The 22,587-nt window shown below is 44.3% G+C and overlaps 1 protein-coding gene across 2 annotated transcripts in view; it reads left to right on the top strand.

Moving 5' to 3' along the window:
* The window catches only part of NEK6 (NIMA related kinase 6), a 123,197-nt gene that overhangs the window by 96,902 nt on the left and 3,708 nt on the right, over positions 1 to 22,587 (top strand). For both annotated transcript variants that reach the window (XM_053961947.1, XM_053961946.1), the window contains exons 3-9: positions 5,062 to 5,202; positions 6,103 to 6,165; positions 7,129 to 7,239; positions 10,489 to 10,597; positions 11,841 to 11,948; positions 18,673 to 18,767; positions 22,444 to 22,557. In XM_053961947.1, the coding sequence (XP_053817922.1) occupies positions 5,062 to 5,202; positions 6,103 to 6,165; positions 7,129 to 7,239; positions 10,489 to 10,597; positions 11,841 to 11,948; positions 18,673 to 18,767; positions 22,444 to 22,557 (741 nt within the window). The remainder of the gene's footprint in view (positions 1 to 5,061; positions 5,203 to 6,102; positions 6,166 to 7,128; positions 7,240 to 10,488; positions 10,598 to 11,840; positions 11,949 to 18,672; positions 18,768 to 22,443; positions 22,558 to 22,587) is intronic.

Below are 22,587 nucleotides of genomic sequence, written 5' to 3'. Positions count from 1 at the left end.
GTGATATAAAAATACAGAGTTGTAATTTTTCACTTAGTTTTCATACTAAATAAACACAGTAACTCACTTTTAAATAGCTCTTTTATATACTCACATTTTAGCAGCAGAGCTGTTAAGAGATTATTTCTATGGTAATTTTAATTTCTTTGTGAATGTCACCTTGTCCTACTATTTCCAAGCTGGTATTTTTCTCTTCCCTTGTGGTGTAGTAGTACAAATATCTAGATAGGCACAGAATATCTGGATATCAGGATAGATCCCAATCATGCTGACAGGGATACTGAGACTTTGAAACTTGAGCCAAGTTCTTCAGCAAACTTTAAATTCCAGGTAACAGGTCAGGTGAAGGATATTTTATGACTGTGTAGTCTAATTTTGAAGCTCAAATTGAAAAACTTGATGTATTCTTCAATAATTACTTGGCTACCTGTTTGAAGGATAATCCATATTTTAAAAGTTTCCTCATCTCTTGCAAGCTTAGAAGTTCTTTCTTTAATCAATCTGTTCTAATGTGTTCTCATAAATTCACACTGGAATTTCAGCCTCAAAGTATGCAAAATTCTTTTCAGGTAGACATTATTGAATGGAGGCAGGTGTATAATTTTGGACATACTAAAAGGCTTTGAAATACTGATGTTGATAGTAAATCATTGCTTATAATGTGTGTACGTTCTGCAGGAGGGGCTGGAGCTCCCCCAGTACTACTGCAGATGTCTTTTAAAGGTGAAATTAGTTACAGTAAATGTCACTCAGATGAAGTATGCACTTTAGAAGCAAAGAAACCATTCCTTTAAAATTAATGATGCATTGCAAATATCAGAAAAAACCTTATATGCAGCATAAAGATAATTAAAATTCAGGTCAGAAGTGTATGACTTAGTCGGGCTAAATTTTTTAATGAGATTTCAGAAAATTAATTGGGCGAGTATGTTTTTACTTTTCTAAAGAATATTTCATTTCATGGCTCTACAGGAAAGATGCTTTTATTGGCATGTGAAGATTGGAGTGTCTGACTTTTTAACTGTTGGTTAACTAATTCTAACAGTTTTTAGGTTGATTACAAATACTCTAAATGCCTGCAGCCCTTTGTGCTGGGCTGACTGGTGCCTGTTTTCCACATGCCAATCAGCAGTAAAGCAACTGACTTGATTATTAATTAACATTAGCACTCTGGGTTATACTGTGCAATTAGCAGTGAACATTCCCCTTTCTCAGCCCATCCAGGCTTGGATTCCCTGTGCCTCTGGGGGAGCAGGGGACAGGCCTGGCTCTGCAGTGGGGCCCTATTTGTGATATTTTGTTTACTCTCAGGGTGCTCCTTGGCCCAAAACAAGGCCTTGGAGGCTGCAGGCAGAGCTGCCCCACAGTTCTCTTGGGGCTGTTCAGGTTTTCCCTGGCTCTTAAGTAATTAGAGAGGTAAATGTATTGGCCAAACACTAATTGTTCTGGAGATTGAAAGTCTTTCTACAGAACAGGTTTTTCTTATTCTTCCCTATCCCAAAACACAAATTCTGGACGACTACTCATGAGGAAAAAGCACAACAGGTGTGTTCAGGGTATGTAGGTATCCTACCTGCCTGTCCTTAGGGCAGGGTTTGGAGGGAGCTGTCCATCTCCAGTTGCACAGCTGGGTGTTTGTGTTCTTACTGCTCAGGTGCCTCTGGTGGCTCTGCCACAGACAGCTCCAGAATGGGGGTTCTTAAGTACAAACTACATCCAAGAAGCAAGTCTGTAGCAAGAACTTTCCTAATCCTGCCTTCTCCTGCCTTTGGGTTCCTTTATAATCTGGGATCTGGAGACTCCAGGAATCCTTGTTCCTTGCCTGAATCTGTTCAGGTGTGTACAAGATAACTGAAACTTCTATTTCATTGGGGATTTTTTAGTGTTATGAAATCTTAGAAATTCTGTTCTGCAGACAATCTTGTAACACCTCAAAATTTGAGTCTAAAAGCCCTGGCAAAATTCTTCCTGAAGTTCTGACAAGGGCTGCCATTGCCTGCTTCTGCCAGCTTTGGAATTTGTGCTCTGGCACCAGCAGTTCCATCTCACAGAGTACATGTATGCCAGAGGAGATGTCCAGAAGAGCTTGTTCTTGGAATGATCTCTGCATTTCTTCTTAAAAATGAATGGGTTTTTTATTTGCATGAGGAATTCTTTGGTGCCTTTTTTTTTTTTTTCATGGAGAAGAATGAGACTTCCTTGTGTGCATGAAGAGAACAGCCTTTGTCTCAAAACAAGTTCTTCCCAGACTGTGCCCTTCCTACAGCTGCCCTGGGAACAGAAATGTGCAAAGAGCCCAGTTTTTGTAGTGTCCAGGGTTGGGGTTCTTTTTGCTTGGTTGTTTTTCTTCTCCCCTTTTCTTCTTTTCATTTAGTTTTTTTTTTCATTCAAGCTCCGTTGTTGACATTGACACTTGATCTGTAGAGGCAGGGGCTTGATTTGACTGCACTTATGGAAACCTGAGCCTAAATCTGTCCTAAAATTGAGAAAATGTATTTTTAATGGACGAGTTAGAAGATGACTGTGGTATCTTAATACACACAGTTTATATCTGTACATGAAAACTCTGAGGTTCACAGAAATAAAGATCAGGGGTTGTTTGAATGAATAGGGGTTGGTTCTTTGCCAGCTTTCTGAAAAATTGTGGTGGTTAGTTGTGGAAGGACTTGAAAACAATGGAGAGCCCCATGTGAAAAGTCATGAAATATGTGAAATGTGTGTTAGGCCAGAGCAGGGTGTGGGCTCTGAGGAGGCAGGTGTTTCCTCGTGTTCTGTGTGTCCTCACAATGGTTCTCAGCAGAGTTTCCTGCTTACCTTCAAGTACACCAGGGCGTAAGAGAAGGTTAAGCTTAAACATAAGGGAAGGTGGCCTGTGATCAGTAGGGAGCTTTCTGGTGCAGTTTGGGCTCACCTGAGGATGATTTCTGGTTTATTCCATAATCAAACATCTCCTGCCCTCTCTGAAAGCTCCGTTACTTTAATTAGGTCTGATAGGTTGTGATAGCCCATGCAAATCTAGGTCATTGCATATGTAAATGTGCAGCTGCAGTCCTGGGGGTGCCAGAACACATCAGCAGAGGTGTCCAGGCATGGGCAGCATCACCCCCAGCACCAGCACGAGCTGGGGCTCTCCGTGGCCAAGGGGCTGGGGCACATTCCCCTCACACTTGCCTTACATTTATTTATGCTTTCAAGTTCAGAAGTTGGTAGAAATTTCTGGGCACATGCTTAAAATATTAATTTGCATGTAAGCACTCTTTGTATAATCACACACTTTAATGATTTAGAAAAGGCGAGTGGAAACTGTCCTTGATTTCAGTGGGGATTTCTTTCTGAAAAATAAAGTTTTGTGGTAGTTGCCTCATAAAACGTTGTTAGAAGCGCTGCTTCTATTGTGAATGGCAACTGCAAGTTAGAAAAGCTTTTGTTCAGACTTTCTTACTGCTCAAGAACAGCTCAGGAGGCACATGGGCACAGTGAAGGAAATGTGTGATTCCTTTCTATTTTTAAATTAGGAAAAAGTGCGTTGGAGGTTTATGTGCTGACACCTTTGTTTTGTCTGGGGAAAGTGGTTTGTCTGTACAGGTCAAGGAACTCGCTTAGCAGCTGGTGTGTGAAACAGTTGGGAAGCAGAGATGTTCCTGGTGGGACCCGGGCAAAAGGGACAGATCCCTGTGTGCAGCCTCTGCTGGCTTTGTCAGGCAAGCAGTGCAGGGGACTGGTGTTTGTTACACTGCCTGGAATGAGCTGAGCCTTCCCATCCCCTGCGACGGGGATTGAGGAGTGGCTCTGTTTATCAGACCCCTGCAAAGGGAGGTTGCAGCCAGTTTGAACTGAGAAGGCTGCAGGGGCTGATTAATTGGAAGTTTTGTCTGTTTCATCCTGTGTTACCTTACTCTGGTGATAATTTAGTAACTTAGAGAAGAATGTATATAAACAATAAAGCAAAGCAGTTGTAGCCTTCTGCCCTTTACCTGATAACTGCAGGATACCTGTTCCCTCATCACTGAGAGGATGCTCCCAGTTTATTGGATAGTGTACACTGCCAAACTTGGAGAAATGAATCCTTAGACTTTGGTTTGGTTTTTGTTCTCTCTGTGAATGCAGCATAATTCCAAGCACAGCACAAGCATGAGAGCTGACCCAAACTTTGATTGCAGTTAATAGCTGGTGACTGGTTCCAGAGTGTAGGGGAGACTGGAGGGTTCTTAAAGGGATCCATGCCCTGAACTGCTTGAAGGAAGCACTTGGAGAAATGACCTTCCTCTTTCTGAGGGACTTGCCTTCAGAAATAGCTGCAGGTCCTAATGCTGGGCTGAAAGCTTTCCCTGCATTTCAGATCTCAATTCCAGCCCTCTCCTGCTGCATTAGGAAATGGCAGTGGTAGCAATAGCCATTCCTTAAACCATGCAGCCCTCCCGGGACACTTGTGCTGGGCGTGGCTGCTCTGGTTTGGCTGCAGGCCTGGCCCATCCCTGGGAAGCCCTTCCCCACCCCCAGCCTGTGCTGGGAACTTCTCTTTTTGTGGCTTTTCATGCAAACTCTGAAATGGCTCAAGATGCTGAAACTCGAAAACGTTCTGCTTGGCACGTGTGCTAACTTTGAGTAATTAATTTTCATAATTTCTTTTTTAAACATTGTTTGGCAGCCGTGCTAATTACAGAGGAGACCAGCGGGGCTCTCGGGAGCGCTCGCGGTCCGTGGGCTCCGTGCTCCTCGTTAGGCTGTGTCTCCCTGCCTGGCTGGGTGTTTACCTGGGACCGCTCGGCTGCGGCATCGGCGTCTCCCTGCTGACGCGGGCAGGCAGAGCTGATGAGAGGCTGTGGAACGAGCGAGAGCAGTTTGGGATTAATTAGTTACTTACATGGAAGGCAAGACTTTAATTCCCTTTTTAAAGAAGCCGTTTGGCTTCCTCTAGCCTGCGTTGCTGCTGGAATTGGTGCGTTTGTGGTGGGATGTTCTCCACCGTGACGGGCCGAGGTTGAGCCCTCGCCCACGAGCAGTGGGAGCAGGAGGGGCCGCGTGGCTCTCTGGGGTCCCTGACTGCCTTTCCTTTGACAGAGACATTTAACGTCGTACCCGTATCGCTGCACCTTGGCAGATTTTCAGATTGAGAAAAAGATCGGACGAGGCCAGTTCAGCGAAGTTTACAAAGCAACTTGTCTTCTGGACAGGAAACCCGTGGCACTGAAGAAAGTGCAGGTGAGCGTTTCAGGGCAGTCTCCTCTTCGGGGCGGGATGGGAACGATCCAGGGCGTGCCCGCTGACCTGGAGGCTGAGAACTCTGCAGGGCTGCAGGGTCTTGCTCCCTCATCACCCCCAGTGGGTTCCTGTCAGGAATTGCACAGCACTACTGCCATTTCATAGTGATGTTACATTTCACCTTTTGCTTTGTGAAGAGTGCTCACCAAATTGTTATTAAATGTGTGAGACAGTGAGGCCCTGGTGCCATGAGGAGCTGCCATCCCAACACAGCTGAGCCACAGGAACATGGGAGGGGAAAAGGCTGGAGCTTGCTGCTGGAGTTGGAGAAGGATTTGTGAGAACTTGGATGTCAGAAGTGTAGATTTTTTAAAACTTGGCTGAAAGTATTGGGCAGTATTCAGAACAGCATTTTGTTTGAAGAAATTTGCCTTTAATCCTTCAGCAAATCCTCCAAACTCTCATTTCCAGTGACTTAGTGATTGTTGCAGAATGAATGTTAATGCTCAATGTTATTGTTAATTATTACAGAGAAATCAGTGGAAGCTGTATCTGTTTAAAAGAGAAAAGTAAACATTTTGTCTTTTATTTACTATATGAAATTAATAATAATTAAACCAATGAAGATCACAGCAGCAAATTCACAAACTTGTATTTTTATTTTTTTGGTGCTGCTTAGAATATTGCCTATGGGTTTTAAAATTAGTTTTACCCCAATGTTATCCCTATGGTGGTTTCAAAATAAAGAAAACATTAATCTTTCTTTGATCTGGGGATTGTGTGAATACTCATAACAGTAGAGGATGTACAAACTGGGGAAGGAAACACCAACTGCTTGTTAAAGTATAAAGGGTTTTTTTTGTTGTTTCATTTTTATTTTCTATGTTTTTGTGTTGGAAGATTTTTGAAATGATGGATGCCAAGGCAAGGCAAGATTGCATTAAAGAAATTGACCTCTTGAAGGTAAGAATTTTTATAATAACTTTTTTCCTTTCTTTTCTTTTTTCTTTTTTTTTTTGGTGCTTTGGTTTTTGTTTGTTTTGTTTTGTGGAAAAAATAGTTTTCAGGTTGGCAAATAAAGCTTACACAGTAAAGGAGGAAGCAGTTTTGCCTGTGCATGTCATGTAAGTTTAAATATCTATTTTTAGTAAATGCAACAGACTGTAAAAGGCTAAAAATTTAGTTTAGCTAGTCAAATTTCATTCTAAAAATATTAAATAATTACTTCTGTGCCTGTGATTTTAGGGATTTCTGTTCAAATTCATGCAGTTGTAGCCTGAGTCTGTAGGCTGTAGGGAAGGATAAACATGAGCCAGTTGCTCAATAGTTATGGAGGAAAATAATGCTGAGGTTTACATTCAGAAAGAGGATCTGTGATATTTTTGGATTCTAGAAAAAAAAACATTCAAGCATCAGTTGTGAATATAAGAATGAGCTATACTGAAATGAGAAATTAATTAGTGAAGAAGCCAGCATAAATAATCAGATAATAAACTGACGTCTGCAATTTGTGTATTATTGTCCTTCTTCAAAGTTTTAATTTAGTTTTGTTGTTCTTTTAAGGGGCAAGGAGACCTTGAGTACTGTAACCAACGTCTGGGTGTTTGTTTCTATTTAATGCAGGAGAAAAATTGGTTATTGCTTAACAAGGCATCCTTCAGGATGTTGCTTTTAAATGTTTTGAAGTTTGCAATAGAAGAGGTTGTTTCAGCCTCCTTGGGTGGAATTTCTCTTTGCCAAGGACATCTCCAGGATGCTGTGCCTGTGGGAAATGCTATTTCTCCCAGGATTTTGTCTGGAGCAGTTTGGCCCAGGCTGTGGGTGCCCCCAGTGTGAAGGTTTTGCTCACAGGAGGTGCAGGTGTTGTGTCTGGGAGTTGTCCTGAGCACGTTGTAACTGCTCCTCTTGCATTCCCTCCCTCTGCAGCAACTGAACCACCCCAACATAATTAAGTATTTGGATTCTTTCATTGAAGACAATGAACTCAACATTGTCCTGGAGCTGGCTGATGCTGGGGATCTCTCTCAGATGATTAAGGTAAGGATGTGTCTGTCCTGGAGGTGCTGCAGGCTTCCAGGATTAGGCAGACCTGAGGCAGTGGGATGAGCACAGCTGGGTTGGAAGCATTTTTTTCTCCTCTTACAGTTTTGCACACCCATGAGTTGCTTCCAGACCTGAACCCAAGTGTCTGGTGGCACTTTAAATACCCCAGGCCGTGCCCTGAGTTTCTGGTCACTGCTGCAGAGGGGAGTGTCTGTGATCTGGTGGGACACGTGTGTTATTTACAAGGTTGATTTACTCAGGCTGTGATTGATGGGGACATTTAATTACTGTTGGGTTCACTATTCACATCGCCTGTCTGACACTGAAGACGTTCAAGGAAGTCTATTGACTTCCTTTGCAATGGGGATTTGGGTTTGAGAAAATGTTTCAAGTACTTGTTCTTCTTTTATGTTGCTCTTAGGAATACTTGTATTGCTGCAAACCAGCTTTAGTTAAGCTGTTACCACCTGCTTTTATATTTTCTTTGACATGTTAATCTTTAGACATACATCCCTTGTGAGAACAGATGTGTTATATCATGTTTGTTAGCACTCTCAACCTTCTCTCCATGTTTTACCTGGTTTTTGCCATCATTATTCTGTAATTATCATAAATGAATGTTTGGAAAGTTCTCCTCCTCCTTGTTGTCACAGTTAAAATATCTTATTAACAGATTTGTTTTCTTTGCCAGCAGAGCCATGAGGCACTAGGCCAAAGGCTGTCAAACAAGTTACCCATTCAGTCCATAGTCAATGGCTAAATTTAGAGGATCCAGGAAAATCTGCTTGGTCTGACAGGAGAGCCCCTGGGCGAGGGCTGGGAGCAGCACTTGGGCAGAGTCACCCCTGGGGAGAGCCCCGGAGCTCCAGTCCAGCCTCACTCGAGGGGGAAGGGGGATCTGCCCCAGCCTCGGGGAGCTCCTTCTGCCCAGGCAGCAGCTCTGCCTTTGTCCTCCTGTTTCCTTGGGGCTTCTGCTGGGTTTTGCCCTTTTCCCACCATTTCCACTTGCAGCTCATCTCGGGCTTTTGGTGGTTGCGGTCAAAGATGGAAAAAACCCAGGATTGTGAGAGCAGAAGTTAGGGCTGTGTGAGACCTTCCTGGGCTGTGCAAGGGTTCTGCTTGAGTTTGCAGTCTTAGCTTACAAAAGTTTTACCTACAGAATTGTAAGATTTCACTATATGAAATATTTATATTTTTTAGTCATCTGTAGTTTTTTAGTTTAAAAATACTGACAAATATGTTAATTGGCTTATCAAGGTTGGCTATTTAATTTTTAAAAATAACTTTGTGTCATAATAAGAGTTACATTTTCCAAAACATAACTGATGGAGTGTCAGATTGGTGCTTGCCCAGTGCTGGATTGTGCTGGCTTCCAGTGTCCACAGCTCTGTGTTCCCTCTGTATTTCAGACATGAAGAAGATGCATTTGTTTTTTTCAAGGTCATTTGTTTTTTTCAAGGTTTCAATTTATATGAAGTTTTTCAACTGGTGCAAATCTAGGAATTCAATTCTTTTTTATTTCTAACAGAGGTAGAAACACCAAAACCAAGCCCTAAACCCAAGAGGGAACAAAAGTTTCCTCCTAAATGCAGCTCCACTGCAGCAGGGGAGTTTCCCCATCAGCTCCTCCACGTCATCCTCTCCCCTCCCCAGGAGCTGAAGCTCCTGTGAGGATTTTCAGTGGAGCAGCAGTGACAACCCTTGCAAGGTGTGAGGGTGATAAACCCAGGGCCTGTCTCTGTCACGCCCCAGTGTCTGCATTATTTATGAGGGATGTAGAGCTGCAGGAAAACCCACTGGAGAGTTGGGACTTCCTTGTAAATGTCAGGCGAACCTTATTGGACATGACATTTAGAAAATTATCACTTCTGGTCTTGCATATCCACTCTTAAATATTTTAATGAGAATTAAATAATTTTATTGTGTATATAACACTTTCTCCCTCACCCTCTGTAATTCCTCTGTTCTCTCTCTTGAGTTTTGGGTTGAGACTGTTGCAATCTGTCAGATTTGCTGCCTGGGGAATTGCACAGTCGTGCCCCTTCACAGCTGATCTGCAAAAGAAAATTTGCCATTGCTCGAGTCAAACACGAGCTGGTAACAGCGTTTCACATAAAGTAGAGAATGTGACAACGGACATCAGATGTCAGTGCTGAGAGGGGAAAGCATGAGATGCAGAAAGGGGCAGCAAGCCATTCCCTTCCTTTATTCCTGCTGCAGATGGGAATTGTCACGGGTGCGATGCAAAGGAAGTGCAGCTGTGGTGAGGCAGGGCGGTGTGTGGTGCTCCCAGTGCCACCCTGTGTGGCAGGGCTTGAGGAGCAATGGGAAACCTCTGGGAGTGTTGAAGGGTATTTTGTTAATGCTCTGGCTGTAGAGCTGGCTCAGTGAGAAGCCAGGGACCAAGGATCCGAGCCCTGCAGTTTTGGGATGCCTGGGTGCGGTGCCAGACACAGCTGGTGTGCCCCCCTGCAAAGGAAGGAGAGCAGCTGAAGGTCTGTAACGTTTGGCCTTCACTGAAGTGTGCAGCTGGCTCTTTATTCCTGTAGTGGCTTGAAGAAGACTTCAGTATTGCAGGAGCCAGGGCCACGCTGCACTCGGTGGTGCTGCTTTGTGCTGCCCATTATTCTGAGAGCTTTGAGGCACCAGAGGTCCCTGGAACGGGGACCCGGCTGCGCTCGGCGCCGCCTGAGCACACCCAGCTGATCAGGAGTCCTGTCTCACTAGAGAGTGCAGTTCATTTAGTATTCCTATTGTGCATGAAATGGAATATATTATTCTACCTGATCACAGAAGGAACATGGATACTTTATTGATGCTCTGGACATCTTTTAAAAAAGGGAAGCAGATTTCCTTGTCCTTGTTAGTAGTCAATGCAATAACAAATGTTTACAAGGGGGTTATTTAATGGCCTTTTGTTTCTTAAGGCAAAATATTTGAGACATTTGTTGTTTTGAGGCATTAAATATGTTTTGCAAGGTAATTAAGGAGATTAATGCTAATCATAATTGTGTCCATTCAAAAATGTCAAACCTATTTAAGCATATTTTTCATAATAGTTGTTAATTAGTGAACTGCATCGAAGTTTCCGCACAGAGAGGAGGAGTTAAAAGCTAATCAGAAGAAAAGTCATGCAGCTGCAGATCTGGAAGACATAAGCAACCTGCAGCTGACTAACACAATTCCAGGAACGAGTCAAATGTGTTGCTTTTTCACTGATCTTTTATTTATTTCCTCCCACAGTATTTTAAAAAGCAGAAACGGTTAATCCCGGAAAGGACGGTGTGGAAATATTTTGTGCAGTTATGCAGTGCAGTGGAACACATGCACTCCCGCAGGGTGATGCACAGAGGTAACATTAATTCAGTCTCTTTTCACTGAATAATAATATAATGTTCCAATTAGTAAGCGCCTACATTCAAAAACAATTATGCTGATGTTCAGCCAATGCATGTTTAGAGAGGCTGGAGCCTGCAAGATGGATTTCTCCTTCTGTCTCAGCCTCATCGTTAAAGCATTCAGGCCGAAGTGAGGGTGGTGTTAGGAAGATGAGCTGCTTTGTATTCCAGACACTGATATTAAGTAGAAGTGTCAAACTTGCCATTAGAAAAGTGTCAGAAATAAAATGCTGAGACTCCTGGATACAGTGAACTCTAAGAAATAGTCTTCATTATATTAGCTGTGACCTTAGAGAGTTGAGAAGAGTTTTCCTGTCTTGCGGGCTTTTCTGAAATATTAATACAAATATGTCCCACACTCTCATAACCTGTTCTCTATTTTCATTAATTATTTTTGAATCTCTTGTCTCAGAACATCTTATAACTTTGAGCTCTATCCAAAAATTACACTATTGCTTTCAATGTCAGTGGGGTGCTTTGGGAAAGACTGGACTCAGGAAATGCAAATTTCCCAAAAGGTACCAGCACCCATCTTGGTTGCTTGTTATTTCCTTGCTCCTTTGAAGGAGGGAATTCTTCACTATATTTTTCAGCAATGTGGTATCATTTTTGCTCCGTTACACATCCCCTGATGCAGTGTATCACTTGGACCTGAATTAGGTCTGTAATGGCTGAAATGGGGAGCCTCTCACACTGAGTCTGCTCTAACATGAGGGAAGAGCCTCTAACTCAGTTCTGACATGACTGCTTGGGAAACTGGGCTTGCAGTGATTTCTACCCTCCATGAACCAACTGGGCTGTGTAGAGCCCAAATTTATGTATATGTGGAACAGGAATTATCCTTTCCATGAGGGGATGGTGGTGGGCAGTGCAGTTTCCTGTGGAAAGTGATCATTCCCAAAGAGAACTGGGCTCATGTCTTTGATTTCTAGCAGTTAAAGAGGTTGCTTCTGTTCTGTTGAGCTGTTTCCTACATTTTCCCTCATTGGTATTTCTTGTGTGCTGGGAAGTACACTCTGATTTTTGTGTCTGTGCAGAGCTCGAAGCCTTGGAAGATTGAGCCTATCAAAGCTCTAAAGAAACAGGGTTCTGCTCGAGCCTCTTTGTACCGTCAGCGCTCCAGGCGATGCTTCTATTGCAGCATTAGAACCAAATAACCTTTTGTGGCTTTGACCTTTTACCTTTTTCTTCTTGCAGACATAAAACCAGCCAACGTGTTTATAACAGCCACAGGGGTGGTGAAGCTGGGAGATCTTGGATTAGGCCGGTTTTTTAGTTCTAAAACCACTGCAGCACATTCCTTAGGTAAGCTGGTACTCGTTAAGCAGGGCCTGGCGTGCACTGTCAGCTCTGATGTTCAAACACAGGGTGTCCATCCTCCCATGGTGACACGAGTGGGAGTCAGGGGATGGGGACTGCATTTGAAATGCTCTTCGTAGGCATTTAAATGCTCTTCTGTTTTAAAATCCATTCTTTTTTTCTGGAAGGCCTGGCCTGGTGTGTGTTTTACAGCAAATGCAGCAAATGCAGCTTTTCCACTCTAAATAGCACTTTGGCTGCACGGTGCTTGCTGGAATTCAGTGTTCCCCCAATACCTTTTACCTTTTTACCTTTGCTGGTCAGGTCTCTGCCCTGACAGGGGCTGGGACTGCCCATCTGTCCCAAAAAGGGATGAAATCTGGCCTATCCTTTAAACATCCTTTTCTTCGTACCTTCCGCATATCTCAAGGTTGTCTTCCTCATTTTTAGTGTTAACATTAATTCTAGTGCTATAGAAAATTGCACAGTTATGCAGTTCATTCTTCAAGTCTTTCATAATTTTGTCTGTAACCTCTTGAGAGGTGGCTGATTTTCCATTTTTATTAAGGGGTCTGAATTTTTTGAGTCCCAAAGGTGCTTCTGTATTGCAGCAGTGAAGGAACTTTGGCTTTTGTTGCAATATTTAAGCTCTTTTAAACTAACGTCTCTCAGTTGCCTTTGGAACAGACAATATTTGTTTCACATTTTTGTTTGTGCAATTTCTGCTGAGTGTGTCTTGCTGAATCCTTTCTTAGACGTGAACAAATTTCATGGCTAATACTGGCCAGCAGCACTGGGCTTCTCAGTGCACAAGGAAGGAAAACACCTGCCTTGTTCTGTGTGTGCTTAAAAAATAGGAGGCATTTCTATAGTTTCCTTTCATAAAATAGGAGATTTCAGATTTCCCTTTGTATCAAAAGCTGTCCTAGGATATATCCCCACCACACTTAATAGATGAAAATAAATCCTCTTCAGAGGAAGTTACAATCACATCATCTGAACAGGCCAAAATATGATCATGTCTAATTATATGATCTTACCCAGTTTGACTGCTGCACGTATTATATTAATAAGAATAAATTGGGGCTTGGAAACTGGCTGCACATGTAAGCCAAGCTTGTGACCTTTACCAGGGCTGCTTTCTCTTAATTGAGAAAGCTGGAGTAGGAAGAGCTCAGCCCTGGTGCACAAATCCTGCCCTTCCTCACATCACCAGTGTCCTGCAAGCAGGTGAGAGGTGCAGGACAGAGGGGGGCAGCGGGTGAGACTGGAGGTGCTGTGGGAGGGATGGACACATCACCATTTCCAGCAGTTCTTGGCTCCAAGTGAAAAAGAATATTTTAACAATCAGAAAATACGCAGACGTGAAGCGTCTTTCTATTTTTTTGATAATTTGCCAGAGATAGAGGTTTAGTAGCAGCAGGAAATCGACTGATCTTGGGTTTGGTTTAATTAAGACATTTGCTGGAGGAGCTGTGAGGGACGAGCACTCCACACCAGAGCGGGGCACCCGCGCGGGCCGGGCGCGACGCGGAGCCCGGGCCCTTCCCGGTGCTGCGTTGCCCCGGCAACCGCCCTGAACCATCATTTCTCTGGCTGCTGACCCATGAATTGAATGCGCGGCTTATGCAAATATATTCATCTCATTTCTCCCTTTGGTTGTATTTGCTAGCAGCAGACTGGCATGAAAGGGCATCAGGCAGTCCCGACCCGGCTGACAGGTGTAGCAGGGGCTCGGCAGCGCCCGCCGCCGCGGCGGGAACGGAGCCGTAATTAGAGCAAGGAACAGAATGAACGTCAGATGAATTACCAGGCAGCAGATCATATTTGTCAGGAAGGATTGCATACATAAAAATTAAGTGACAGTACATGCCGAGGTAATGAAAGAAAAATGAAAGATTTGCCTGTACACAGCTCGTGAGATGCCGGCGAGCGCCGTGCTCCGAGCGCCGGCGGGAGCCGGGAGCGGCGCCGGGGCAGCGGGAGACCGTGGGGCAGGGAAAGCCCTGGCCCCTGGAAAACCTCCAGGGGCACACCTGCCAGAGGGGCAGCATGGGCACCTCCAGCCTCTCACGGTGCTGGGACAGGCAGCAGGAACCAGCTGGGGCTGTGGGAGTTCACAGGGCGACACCTCGGCTGCCACTGCCGCTGCTCCCTGGAGAGAAGACAGGAGATGCTTTTCCATAGGGAAGAGCCTGTACAAGCCTCACCAGCAAATTCTTGTTTTAGAGGTACTGGGTGTAGCTGAGGTGAATTTACTTGTTACAACAGGGTGGTTCACCTTCCTTCCCTAATTTTAGACTTGGCAAACTTAATATTAAGCTGGTAGATCTTGTTTTAATAGGAGCTGTAATAAATACAGAGAATTTCCATTAATATTACAATGGATAACTTTTTTGAGAACTGGTATAATAATGTCCATTTTTAGCCAAATAAACTTGGCATTATCCAGGGCTTCTGACTGGCTTTACACTTTGAAGAAACAAGAGGAATAAGAAAAACAACCAACCAAACCCCAAAAGAAACCAATTTTACACAGAATAGTCTTGTTTTGGAGCAGATGATTTATTATTTATTCTTGGACAAGAATATACTTGGAGCAGATTTTCCTTCTGGGAGATTCATGTAAGTCAAATCTTCCCAGTTTAGAACATGCCAATAGCCCTGGATTGGACTACGTGGGGTGTTACATGTTCCTTCTGGTTCCTGCTTGGATGTCAGGGTGAACAGGGAGGAACTGAAGAGCTCTTCAATAAATGGAGCATTTGTCTGCCTTTTTTTCTTTCTTTTGCTTGCCAAGCCAGTTTGCCATCCGAAACAAAGTCCCAGGGCTTGGAGGGGCTGGTAATCAGGACTTGGTAAGGAAAAAATGGACACAAGAAATCCACTGAAAATGTCACCAGCCAAGTGTGTTTGGAGTTCTTGGTTTGCCTCTAGTTCAGAAGAAAAGAGAGGTGCAGAATTGCTACAGATAGATTCTACTGTTTACACATGAAAAACCCAGCCAGCCAACCAAAAAACCCAACCCAACCACAGAACTTTAAGGAGGTTGGTAGGGTTCTGTGATTCAATAATATGAATGTAAATGAAAAAAAAAGAGAAAAAAAATAAAGAGCTTAGGACAACAGATCTTGTTACAACAGCTGCAATATTATGCACAAAATATTTATTGTTTTTCTCTAAGAGTAAGTAGATTTCATCTGCTTTTTTGTTTCCCCCATGAACATTAGTGGGGGCATCTCACACTGAGACTTGAAGGAATTTAAAATCTATTTGAGTGTGTTTGACCACAGTTTTACTTCAGCTAATTCCCAAATTCTCCTGGAAAAAGACCTGAGCTGCCTTGTTGGAAATATACACCCCAAAGAACGCAAAAGTTTAGAAAGGGATACTCGAGAACTCGACGCCTTTTAAATAATGCTGGATGTTTTTCCTGGTAACCTACAAGTGTGGATGGAGAGGGTGAGCCAGGTGAGACCCAGACTCTCATTTTCCAGCAGAATTGCTTCCCTGCTGTGTTTGCACCACCAGGTAGCACTAAAACAGACTCAGATATTTTTCTCAGCTATATGTGTGTTCATGAAACATGCACTAGCATTGCTCATCCTAACACTAAGCTGATAGTTCTGGAAAAACTTTATTACTATTAGAAACTGTTAATGCCTGTTTTGCATGTAGGCATTTAAAAAGCCTCCTAAAATTCAAATTTCATTGTGCCCATGAGCAGCTAGGGATGAATTTCTCAGGAAGCATTGCTCATGGCTGAGCCATGTTTGCAGATGTGAGAGGAGTGGAATTTGAATTTCATTCTTGGAATAACTTTGCCAGTTTTGCCTTTGTGTTTTCCTGGTGAAAGAAGAGACTCTGCTTCTAATCTTAACTGGGAATAATGAGCATTTCCCTATCTTGGATGTTGAAGCTATCCCAGGGTTGTTGTAGCTGCCCATGGGCAGTGCTGGGAGAGCAGGAATGCTCTGGCATCTCTGAAGTGGCTGATGTTCAAGTGGAGGGCTCCAGCTTCCAGAAGCAGAGCAGAAAGCTCCTTCCTTAACAATAATCTTCCCTATGGTTTTGTGACCTTTATAACTTCAAATGCATTACTCTACCACCTGGTGAGTAATGTTGAATCTGAGCAATATTTTGTATTTTCAGCAGGGCAAATGCTGAAGAAAGTTTCTGATTAATAGTCTCCGATTAGACTGTTCTTGTCAAATTGACTAATGGGATGCAATGGCGAGCCCCGACTGATTGCACTGGAAGCCTTGTGCAGCTTTCTAGAAGATGCTCATTACAGGAGATTCCCACGTAATGTTGGACAGGCCATAAAGAGAATTGGCCTTGTCAGTCTTTTATCATGACAGTTATTTAAAAATTAATGCATCAGTTTTGAAACGCAGAGCCTGCTTGTTTGTACATTTGCTGACAAGACTACAGTAATGATAGGTAAATGTGCAAGGTGGGCTCCACGAAATGAGCTCAGGCGTGGAGGGCTCCCCGAGCCATTAATGGCACGGAGCAGCCCCGTGCCCCCGAAGCGGGGCTGGTGACGCACTGAGCCGTGCCACAGCCCCTGTCACAGCCCTGTCACAGCCCTGTCACAGCCCTGTCACCGCTGGCACGCCCGGCCAGGCGTGATCTGAACCGACAGTGGGGCCCAGCAGAGCTGCTGCCAGGGCAGCGGGGCCGGGCTCTGGAGCCCGCACGTTGTTGCTGGCTCCGCGGTGCCCAGGCAGTGACCTGGAACAGCAGAGTGCCAGAGCAGCACGGCTGAGGGCCCTGGCACTGCCCAGCCCTGGCACCGGCACTGCCCAGCCCTGGCACCGGCACTGCCCGGCCCTGGCACCGGCACTGCCCGGCCCTGGCACCGGCACTGCCCAGCCCTGGCACCGCCAGGGCAGGAGCGGGGCTGGGCTCCTCCTGCCAGCCACGTGCTCACTGCTCCTGGAGCTCCTGGCGTGGCTGGCACAGCAGCAGCGAGGAGGAGTTGCAGGTGGGGAAGTGTCTCACGCTGCTGCTCAGTGGGGACTTCCAGAAGTGTCTTCCACAACTTCCTGGAGTGAATCACCATTTCTTCTGCAGCTGCATATTTTTAAGCAGGAAAATGAATCAGTGCTGCTCCAGCCAAGTCAGATCTTGTACAGAAACCTGGCAGATGTGTGGGAATTACTTGGAGAGCTGTGCTGTCCATGGTGTGGATGTTGCATGCACATGGGACAGAGCCATGGAAAGCCTCTGACTGAGTCCTGTCTTGCTCCTGGTGTCCCAGGAAGTTACTCTGTGTAGTCCAGTAAAAATCCTTAACTGCTGGCAGGGCTCTGGTCTCCTCCCTGCACCGGGGCCTTTCACGGGCAATTAAACCCAGCCGGGTCTGGGGCTGTGCCAGTCTGACCTGCGCCTCCTGAGCATGGAAACAAAGTACTCTCCCTGGGATACTTTCCCTGTGTTGTAGTTTTTATAGAATTTGCAAAAATGTAACTTCTCATTAGGATACTCTTCACATTGAAAGGGAAGTAACTTCTAAAGGGAAAGACCTGAAAGCATGAGCTGAGTTCATCGCACAGGGCAGCTGATTGCTGAACATCTTGAGGGTCCAAACAAATTACCTTCTCTGTGCTGGGTCACATGTGCAGGTGCCAGGGCCTGGGATTTGCCTCTCAAGGTTGTTGCTTTGTGCCCCAGAACTCATTTGTTTCCCACAGTGTGCAGATCCCTCCATAGGAACGCTGGGGAAGGTGGTGGCTGTTCTTCCACCTCTAGCACCATCCTGCAGCTTATTAGTCCTGCAGCTGTCTTCAGGCAGCATTTCAAATGGAGAAATTGTAAACTGAATATTACAGGCAAATTAAGCATTTGCCATCTTGTGAGGAAAGGTCTTTAATTAGGAGAAGGATACACTGGAATGCCAAAAGGAAAAAAAAAATTGACAGGGGACGGACAAGCAAGGGGAAGCAGGAGAAAAGAGCATATACAGTCCTTGGATGTTTTAATAAATGATGTATCTGAGGATTATTTGATGTAGTTGAGACTGCCAGGATGTCTTGTATTTTCAGTACCACAACTGAAACTTATTTAGGATTTTAAAAAGAACCTTTTTGAGGTAAGGAATTTATTAATAATTTCCTGTAACTTCTGTCCAAAATACTGAGTAAATTTCTTTTGATAAAATACAGACTTGTGGAAGTACATAGAAATCCCCCAGCTTCTGACATAACTGCAAGCTGGAGCAGGGTTTTAAAGCTTGGAATTATTATCTTGTATTTTTTCAGACAGGTTTTGCATTCCTGGCTGTTGCTGGGCTTAGTGTCCCCTGCAGTGCCTGGTGACCTGTCAGATGTCCCCTGGGGCCTGGCTCACCCTGTGACACTCCGTGCCCTGCCAGGTGAACACTCAGTGATGTGCTGGCCCCCGAGTCCTGCTCTGGTGTCACAGTCATGACACCCAGTGCAGTCTGGTGAACCAAGGGGATGATCCCTTCCAGTGGTTCTGTCCATCCAAGACACTCGGAAGGTTCTTGGGAGCCTGGAAGGGAAACAAAACAATTCCCAAATGTCAGAAACACACAAGATATTTTCAACCATGTTCACCATTCCCTGCTCTGTTTATGATGATATATTTGGTTCTAATCAGCTCTTTGTGCTACACCTGACCCTTGAATGAAGTCTCTGTCTGCATGACACAGGTTGCACAGTCACTTGTAAGACAATAACCCCTGGTTTGTTTGTTTTTGCAGTGGGAACTCCCTACTATATGTCCCCAGAGCGAATACACGAGAACGGCTATAACTTTAAGTCTGATATCTGGTCTTTGGGCTGTTTATTGTATGAGGCAAGTATCTTCTCACTTTTTTCCCCTGGGTTTTCCATAACCATGCAGTTCAGGACAGGAATTGAGTAGGTCAGACTGCCTGCAGTCAACCTGTTAAGAATCCTTAGAAGAAGCTGACTCGTTTTGTGTTCATCTGCACCTTCTGAGCATGAACGAAGGGGTTGTGCCACCCAGAGTGAATTGGGGTCCCAGTAGATGTGGAGGATGAAGCCATGAAATGCCAGCTCACTGCATCCCTCCTTCCTGCTGGGAGCAGAGCTCTCTCAGGGCAGCATAGTCAGAGTTTTTCCTGACTGCATTTGTTTTGAAAATAGCAAATTCATTTGAATGCAAGGTACTGGTTTCTTAGATGGAATTCTGACCAAGTGTGGTATTTTAATTTTGGGAACTTCCGATAAAGAAAAGCAGAGGTTTTATGTAATGTGAAACCAGTGTCTCTAACTACTGTAGTATGGCTGGAAGTTCTTCTAATTGTACATTGTCTTACAGCTTCAGACACAGACTCAGAGCAGACACATTTGGATGAACTGCCCAGTGTGCAACTTGTTCTTACAAGCTATTACATGTATTTTGAAAAGAAGTGTTATGATTTTGTAACTGTGCTTTTGGTTTTGTGATTTCATTTTTAGCAGGGATCAAAGGGTATCAAACACTGTTGTACTTCTTTATAATCTAATCTAAATCTTTTTTTTAGATGGATGCTTCTTCCAGTTCAAGTGACAGTGCATGCCAGCATTTAGAAAGCTTTTATCCCCACCCAGAGAATTAAAACTCCCTGGGATATATAGTCAAGAATATTGCTCACATCCTCTTTGGTTAACAAATTATGGGAACTGATGACATTTTGCTTCTCAACACAACTTCTGGTAATCCCATGAAATAAGAGAATAAACAGAAATGTAATTAATTTTGTGAGCACATCAGATGTGAAAACTACTATAGCTGAGCATGTACTTCAGCTGGTTGATTAAACAAACCTTGTAGGACGTGACGGGATAAAAGTAAATTTTGCCATAACATCTGTAAGGCTCTGAGCTGGGGCTGTGGCCCTGCCCTGGGGTGCTGGGCTGGCCAGGGCAGTTGGGAGCAGTTGGAGTGGCCCCAGCTGGACTCCACTGCCCGGCTGCTGCTGCAGTGCCAGGGTGCTCTGAGTCACTCCAGGCTGAGCTCCTGGAGATGGGATTCCAGACTTATGCAGAGAGAAATATTTAGCGTTGTGCTGAGATATGTTTTTGTTGCAGGCAATATGGTCCCCTTATGGCACAGGAGTCTTGGTACTCCTTGTATTTCAAGAAACTGAATTAATTGCACACTAAACATAATTCTCTGGTAGGAGTAGCAGTACTACAGTAACATCTGAAAAATTTGGCATGTGAAGCATTTTAAAATTTCCTTCCTACGTAGGTAAACCTTAACTTAGGGAACAGGAGCTGTGAGGTATTGCAGATTCCAGGGAGGACAGGACAAGTACCAATTTTATGTTCGTAGTTAAACGACTACTAGACTTCTTACACTTTCTAGAATTTTGAAAATTAAGCATCAGATCTGGGTGTCTTTGAAGGAACTGTTTTATCTGCTTTAATGTCTTGTAAGGAGAATGTTTTTCATTTGGCTTAGAAGTAAGGAAGGGATGCTTGTTTGGGTATGAGTCACTTTTGATATTTCTCCAGATAGATTGTGTAGATAAGCTGCAGAAAGATTTAATGTACAAATTGCCTTCAGAGACATGTGTGTCCACTGGAATCCACTTAGGGAACATTGAGGGCTTTGGGACATGATGCCACATAGCACCACTGAACTTTGACATTGATAATCATAGTGATTTTTATTAAATCTTATCAATATAGTAGTAACTGTCTTCATCCCTCACTTCCTGTAGATATCTGTCAGCAAGATAACTTGGAGGGGATAAAAATAAGTTGTTAATTCCCAGAATGTAGCTACAAGCAATGACTTCAGCAGTTCTGGCAAGACGATCAATTTAAACACTAACAGGGATTCCCATCTCTGGATGTTTGAACCAGTCATGCTGCGTGGTGGGCGTTTTCCATGGAGATCTGGCTGGCCTGGGGTAATTGCTCTAATCATAATGTCAGGAGCAAACCCCAACGTAGCATCACAAACTGTAGTTAGTGAGATACTTGGAGTGCCTGTGGTCATGGCCCTGCAGCCCCGACTGCTGTAGTCACAACTGGGTGCTCTCTCTTTCCACTTTAATTCCCTGCATTTACCATCCCGAGCCCCACAGTGTGTCCTTTTCATTCCTTCCCTTTTGCACATGAGCACTTAACTAAGCCTGGAATGAAACGTTAATGGGAATTGGAAAACCCCTCTCAGCCTCCCTGGCATTATTGATGTGTGTATTGAGGTCTTGGAGTCCCTGTTTAACCCTTGCTTGCTTTCTGTGTTTTCCCTGATGCCCCCATTAGTGCTCTCCCTGGAACAGTCCGTGCTGGGTTCTCCTGTTTGTTTTAGCTGATTGAGAGCAGTTTGCTATCAGTCCTACTTGGGGAGTAGTCTCTAATTGGACTGTGTAATTTTTCTCCTACTGATTTGCCTACTGCTGTTCATGACAGTAATGAAGTAACAGTGACACTTCACCTTTTGTCTTCAAAAATCTTCAAATGCTCTCGCCCAGTGCTGGGGTTCTTTGGGATCCTGTCAGGAGACTCTTCACCCTCAGGTCTTTGGGTTTGTGAGGAGTAACTTAGTGTTACTCCTGATAGTAGTGGTGAGGAGTGAGGAAGAAACATAGGTTTCTTCCCCAAGTCCCTTAAAAGATAGTTTTAAACCCAGGGTGGTTTAACTTGGTGTGTTCTGCATTGCTCAGCACTTGGATGTGTGTTAGTGGTGGTGAGGTTTTGGTGAGACCCCCTGGCTGCACCCCTTCCTGCAGTGCCTCTGGGAATGCAGGAAAACAAAACTTCTCTGTCACCAAGTCACTAATAATCCATCAATCTTGGTTCCTCACTGTGGGGTAAGAGATTGGAGGATTTGGTACTGGCTCTCTTCAGTCCTGCTGGGAGCTCGCTGTGTGTCAGAAAGAGCCAGAGTTCTCCAGACACTTCCACTGCACAGGTAACGAGCACAGACCATTAATCATCAAATAACCCCCTTAATGTGCAGTGAGAAGCATCAACTTCAGCTGGCCTCAGGATGAAACTGAAAAAGACCAGATTGATGAAGAACATTTTCAGTAGTTTTGTTCTCAAATCGGCCTAGGATACTCCTTTCTAAATAGCAGATTTCTGGCAGGGGATACATTTGTTTTGAGGTTGTTTAGGGTTTTTTTTTTAAAGATGAAGTATATTGCTCAGGCTTACAAGATTCTTCATCTTCTAAGCAGCTAAATGTCCAAAGATAGAGATGATTGTATCTGAGAGGGTTTCAGAGTTGTTTTATAGCCAGATGAGTTCTTGCTGATGGGCTGGTGGTCTGAGCATCCTATTCTTGGGGTTTTTTTCTTAGGAACCCTGGCAGAGCCTGGCACCAGCCCTACAGAGGCTGCAGAGCTGTTGGGGTCTCTCTCTGTTGGAGAGCAGCCTGGCCTGGAGAGCAGCAGCATCCCTTGCTCTGCTCACTGGCTGAGAACAGAATTGGCTCTTGCAAACTGGCAGTACCGAGGGCTCTCAAATCCTTTGTGTTTCTGAAACATTTTCTGTTTTTTTCTCTCCAGATGGCAGCTCTGCAAAGTCCCTTCTATGGAGATAAAATGAACCTGTTTTCTCTTTGCCAAAAAATAGAGCAATGTGACTACCCACCTCTTCCAGCTGAACATTATTCTGAAAAGGTAAATTGGGAGTGTGGTTGCAGGGGAATG

Source organism: Vidua chalybeata, chromosome 21, assembly GCF_026979565.1.
Source record: "Vidua chalybeata isolate OUT-0048 chromosome 21, bVidCha1 merged haplotype, whole genome shotgun sequence".
In the NCBI taxonomy this organism is placed as follows: domain Eukaryota; kingdom Metazoa; phylum Chordata; class Aves; order Passeriformes; family Viduidae; genus Vidua; species Vidua chalybeata.
Note: the sequence above shows the minus strand (reverse complement) of the source record. Positions and strands in the feature narration are given on the sequence as shown.